General features: G+C 59.7%; 1 protein-coding gene across 1 annotated transcript in view; it reads right to left on the bottom strand.

The window, feature by feature from the left end:
• Positions 1 to 579: 579 nt before the first annotated feature.
• The window catches only part of LOC112954363 (zinc-binding protein A33-like), a 12,436-nt gene continuing 7,637 nt past the window's right edge, over positions 580 to 5,378 (bottom strand). The window contains exons 3-7 of the mRNA XM_026047540.1: positions 4,680 to 4,775; positions 2,563 to 2,796; positions 1,915 to 1,934; positions 1,227 to 1,342; positions 580 to 1,124 (exon numbers count right to left, since the gene is read on the bottom strand). Coding sequence (XP_025903325.1) covers positions 580 to 1,124; positions 1,227 to 1,342; positions 1,915 to 1,934; positions 2,563 to 2,796; positions 4,680 to 4,775 — 1,011 coding nt within the window. The remainder of the gene's footprint in view (positions 1,125 to 1,226; positions 1,343 to 1,914; positions 1,935 to 2,562; positions 2,797 to 4,679; positions 4,776 to 5,378) is intronic.

The following is a 5,378-nucleotide window of genomic DNA, read 5'->3' as shown; positions in this document are numbered from 1 at the left end:
GCAGGACACGAGCCCAGGGAGCAGGCAGCAGCCTTTCGGATAAGCTTTAATGGGGGCACAAGAGCTGGTGACACGAGGGACAGTCCCGCAGCCCTGGCACAGCAGGGCCGGCCGCGCTGGCCGAACACAGAGCTCCCTCTGCCGGGAAGAGCCCCCGGCCGCCGGGAGCCGCCGGGAGCCTCGGAACCCCATCCTGGCAAATCCGGGCAGGGGGAACCGGCCAAGGAGGGACACGGTGCCCATGGCACCGCTCCCGCACTGGGCGCTGCGGGTCCGGAGTGGCTCCGGCTGCCCCGCGAACGCTCCGGAGCGCAGGGCTGCAGCGCTGGAGCCGCGCGGGGGCCCAGGGCGCCCTCGGCTCCCGCCCGATCCCGCAGCTTTCGGGGATCACGGGCTCTTCTCCACGACACACCAGGCAGAGCAGGGCCCAGAGAGGGCACGAAACCCCTCAGCCTTCTCAGCGCCAGCAGCCACGGCTCTGCTGTCCCCATGGCCAGACCCCTGCCCTCCGCAGCCCACAGGGCCAGACTGGGCCAGCAGTGTCCCCACCACAGAACACTGTCCCCCGCGCCCCCCGCCTCACAGGGCCAGGTGGCAGATGCGCATGGGCTCCCCGTTGGCCTCCCCGTCGCTGAAGCAGGTGCTGAAGAAGGGGCAGTACCGCTCCGCGGACACCTGCCGGAAGGTGAAGACGTGGGACATGTCCCCGGCGTCGAAGAAGGCCACGGTGCCCTCGTGGCAGTCCAGGAAGATGCCCACCTTGCGCAGGGGCCGCCGCGGGGCCAGGCGCACCCAGGGGGTGGCCACGGCCCAATACTCCCTCTGGTTCCTCAGGCGTAGCGCCCAGTAGCCGTTCTCCGGGCACAGCTTGACCCTGGCTGCCCGGTCCACGGCCTCCGCCGCCACCCCCACGTCCCACTTGGTCTTGCTGCCCACCCACACCTCCCAGTAGTGCTGGCCGCTGTCGAAGGCCCGCGAGCCCAGCACGTTGACGCACCGCTGGAAGCGCTGCGGGCTGTAGGGCACCGGCCGCGCTCCTTCTCTCTCCGTCACCGCCGTGAAGTCGCTGGAGAAGACCAGGTTGGGGTGGGCGGACTCGGGGTCGAAGGTGAGAGCGTCAGGAACTGCGGAGAAGCGAAGCAGGGTGTTCCCCGGGTTGCATATTCCCTCTGCCAAGGAGTTTCCCCTGCACCTCGGCACGCATCCGCCTGTGCCCATCTCCTTACCGGGGCGGATGGAGCGCAGCATGCGCCGCCAGAAGATGTACTGCAAGGGGCCGCCGTGCCGGTCCCGGAACTGCTCCAGGTTGAGGGCAGGCTGCGTCTCCACGCGCGCCGAGGGCCTGGGGCAGAGCGAGCAGAGTGGGTCCTTGTGCCTCGCGAGGGGCCCACGGCACCGTGGAGCAGGAGGGATTTGGTAAAAGCCGGACACGCGCCCCGAGCCCGCGCGGTGATGGGTCCCTCGGGACACTGTGTGACCCCCGCAGGACCCAGAGAACCGACAGGCAGCTCTGCCTGGGGAGCAGCGCCCATGAGCACCCAGCACATAATCCACCCAAACAGGAGCAACCTTTACCCCGGGGTGGATTTTGCAGCCCCTTGGGCCACGAGGAGCTGAGAGAGGGCAGGGAGACATCAAAGCAGCCAAGCAAAGCCTGTTGCTTCAGCCTGGCTCCCCATTGCAGCGGGCTGGGCAATTCCACTGGCACCAACACACACGTCTCCTCCACCCTCCCGCAGATGCAACCAGCATGTGCTGGGGACCAGCTCCCACCTGGCACCGCACCAGAGGTTTGTCAAGCAATTCATGATGCTTCTAAAGCTTGAGATAAGATCCCTCCCCCACGCGGTCCCAGTCAGGCACAGAGATAAGCTCCTGGAAAGGGACTCGGCTTCTTACATGCCAGACACGTACCTGATATCCAGGCTCTCCACCTGCAACAAGGAGCACAGGGAATTAGCAGTCACTCTCTGTAATTCATGCAGCTGCAGAAATAAAACTCCCTGTCCTGTTTCCTGCTGTCCTTAGCAGAGAAAGGAAAGCAGCCTGCCAGGAGCCCCTGCCCAGGGGGGACCAGACTGGGTGCTGACGTCAGGGTGACTTCAAAAGGGTGGCAAAAGAGCAGGAAGGCTCCTGACACCCAGCACATCCAAGAGACCTGCCTCCCTTGGGCAAACCTGCTGGCTCTAATGCATCAGGAATATAAACAGGAGGGTGGAAGTGACTTCCAGGTGCAGAATTCACCTGATGGCCAAACTCCTGGTCTGCTGGGACTCACAGCCAAGTCCTTCTCCTCATGGGCTTCTCACTTACCAGCTGGAGATACCCCCATGCCCCAGGGCTTTCGCTAGAAGCTGCCAGAGATGTGACCATGTCACGACTTAATCCGTGCAGCAAAGCCAGCGGAGGTGGCATCCAGCTCCTCATCCCCGTCACTCCTCTGTCACAGAGGTGGCCTGGCTGACGGCCTGTCCTTCAACTCACTGCTCTCCCCAGCCCAAATTCAGATCCCAAAACATGCCCTGCTCCGGCCAAGGAGCCAAGCCAGCTGAGCAGCCTCACCTCCTGCAACGCCACCTCTCCCATCTTGCTCAGGGTTTGCTCCATGTGCTCTATATCCCTCTGGAGCTCCGAGATTCCTTCCTCCAGGCGCTGGACATCCCTGTGCAGCCTGGCCTGCAGCTGCTCCTCCTCTTTGCCCAGCGCTGCCAACACAGCCCTCTCCTCTTCCTCCAGGATCTGATGAAGCCGCATGAATTCTGCTCGGATCTTGCAGTGCAGCTCCCCAGACACCTTCTGAGCAGAGGCAAAGAGCGGACAATGAGAGCGGCAGCTAAAACACACTGACATGCGCGAGATGGCTGATCCAGGGACTTCAAGAGTCGGGAGACTTGGGCATTTTCCAGATGCACCCTTGGCTTTTTGGATGGAGGACACAAGAACAACACTGAAAGATGTGTAGTCAAGGAGAAAACCAAGTTCTACCGGAGGAGCAGCCATCCCAGGCCAAGCTCCCAGGCCTCCAGCAGCGCGCTGGTCTGCGCCCCGTGCTTTGCAGAGCTGCAGACTTGGCCAGCAGAGCTCAGCTGGGATTTATTTCACTTTTGGTCAGACCCCAGGCAGGACTGCCCCATATTGGTAACTTGCTGCTTCTTTTCTCCTGACACCTCAGTCCCGCAGGCCCTGGTGACTCCGCAGGGACAGGGGAGCTGTGTCAACCCTGTTCCATCACAGCTGATATAAAAACCCTCCAGCAATCTGCAGAACTCACATTTTCAGCTGTTTATCTGGCCAGCCAGAGTGTGGTGCTCTCACCGCCTTCCTGCCTGGTTAGAGCCAGTCTTGATTTTTTTTTTTTTTTTTTTTTAGCTTTTAATCTCCAAGTGCAATCTCACAATCTCAGCCCTCGCTGTTTTCTTGCTGCAATACACGTCCCTGCCTACCAGCAGGAAACCCATCTCGCCCGGATCATGTCTCGAGCCTCACCAGCCGCCCAGGGCACCCAGTCTCCCTCACCCGCTCTGTTTCAGCCAATGCTCCTGCAGCCCCAGCAGAACCACAGAGGATGTACGTGGTCTCCACACTTAAACCAGTAATTTACTCTGGAGACACCTTTTGGTTACCTCTTCCCCTGCAATGGGAGCTGGGCCGTGTGTGCATATTTGCTAATGATTTCTCATTCACTTCAAAAGTCTATCTGCAATCTGGTAGTGGGACAGCCTAAACGCACACCTCAGGCAAGGGTGATGTGTCAGAAGATGCTCTCCATCAGTTTAATCTCACCTCCAAACTACCTGGGTTTCCTTAACATTCCATTTCTTGATTTTTAATATTTTACTCTCTCTTAAATGACTCGAGAAGTCAGATTGTTGCTGTTCCTACTTCAGAGATCAATTACAAGACACAGCCTGGTACCGCTGGAGCCCAGAGATACTCAGACTCGCTGCATTCTCCGGAGCGTCACCGTGCACCCAAGCACAGTCCCGGTGACACGGCCACCGCTCCACAGCATCCCTGCTGCCACCGGCCCTGTTCTTTGGGCATACAAGGAATTTTCCAGCGTATTATGAGTTACCTCTGCCTGATGTGGTGGCTCTGCATGGCGAGGATGGGATGCTCAGCCTCATGGGCAGCTCTCTCAGCTCTGCTGCACCAGCCCTGCATTAACCAGGGCTTTGGGCCTCCTCTCAACACCCGTGTTCAGCAAGTGATCCTTCTGGGTATACGTGTTGAGAGGGATCCATTCAGAGCCCCACACAATTATCTACCTAGCTTTTACAGGAAGCTGAGCTACATCTGAAAGCTGGAACATGTGGATACACAGACCTGCTGCAAGCACTGACCTTGAGCTGTGACCGAGCAAGGCTGCATCTGGCTGCAATGACTGCGAGTCGGGCAGCTCAAGTCCAAGCAACAGATGCAAAGAGACCAGGAAGGTAACAAGGTCCAGGACTCTAAATGGGCTCTAATAAATAACATACAATAAAAACCACTCTTGGCTACCCTTGCACTGTCTTTATGAGCATGGTGATTAGGGATATTCATCTTTCCTTCTGAGAAGGCATCTCAGCAACTGATTAAAAGCTTCTAGAGCCCCTAGAGCCGCCCTGCAGGCTCCTCTGTGGCGAGTGCCCAGCACTGCCCTGAGGGCACCGCGGGGACGCCCCAGCCGCAGTTACCGTCAGGCCGCAGATGTTCTCCTGCACCGCGCGCTTCCTCTGCGACAAGTCCTCCAGCTCCCTGCGCCGAGCTTGCAAGGCCTCCTCCAGGTCCCTCTGCAGGAACAAAGGGGAGATGGCGAGGAGCCTGTGGCACTCAGCTGCTGCCACCCAGGAAACAACCCCGAGAGCCAAAGCTGATGTCGGAGAGGGAAGGCTACAGCACTTCCCGTAAGGGCAGCAAGGCGAGGGCAAGCACTCCATGCACAAGCTTACTTGTTTAAGATTATATTTTTTGTATAGTGTTAAACATTCATTTTAAGCGGGGTCTGGAGGGGGCTGCGAGAGGTGTTTGCAGCAGGGTGAGGAGCTGCATGTGCCAGGTTGGCTTGTGCAAGGTAGCACAAGCAGCTGCATGGCAGGGCCAAGGGGCAGGGCAGCCGAGCGGCTGCAGAGCCCCCAGCACGCAGAGAAAGCTCCGAGACACGAGCAGCTCAGCGAGCTGGAGGAGGAGGGCACAAAGGGGCTGCAAAAGTGCGGCAGGGCGAGGGATGCCCGCACTGCCACGGGCAGCAGGGGCTGTGGGAGGTGATGGTAGCAGGGTGAGGGATGCCCGCACTGCCACGGGCAGCAGGGGCTGCTGGAGGTGATGGTAGCAGGGCGAGGGATGCCCGCACTGCCACGGGTAGCACAGGCTGCCGGAGGTGATGGTAGCAGGGC

This window comes from Nothoprocta perdicaria, unplaced genomic scaffold (assembly GCF_003342845.1).
Source record: "Nothoprocta perdicaria isolate Ctin4 unplaced genomic scaffold, notPer1 scaffold_5, whole genome shotgun sequence".
Taxonomy (NCBI): domain Eukaryota; kingdom Metazoa; phylum Chordata; class Aves; order Tinamiformes; family Tinamidae; genus Nothoprocta; species Nothoprocta perdicaria.
The sequence above is the reverse complement of the archived record's forward strand: the minus strand, read 5'-3'. Positions and strand labels throughout refer to the sequence as shown.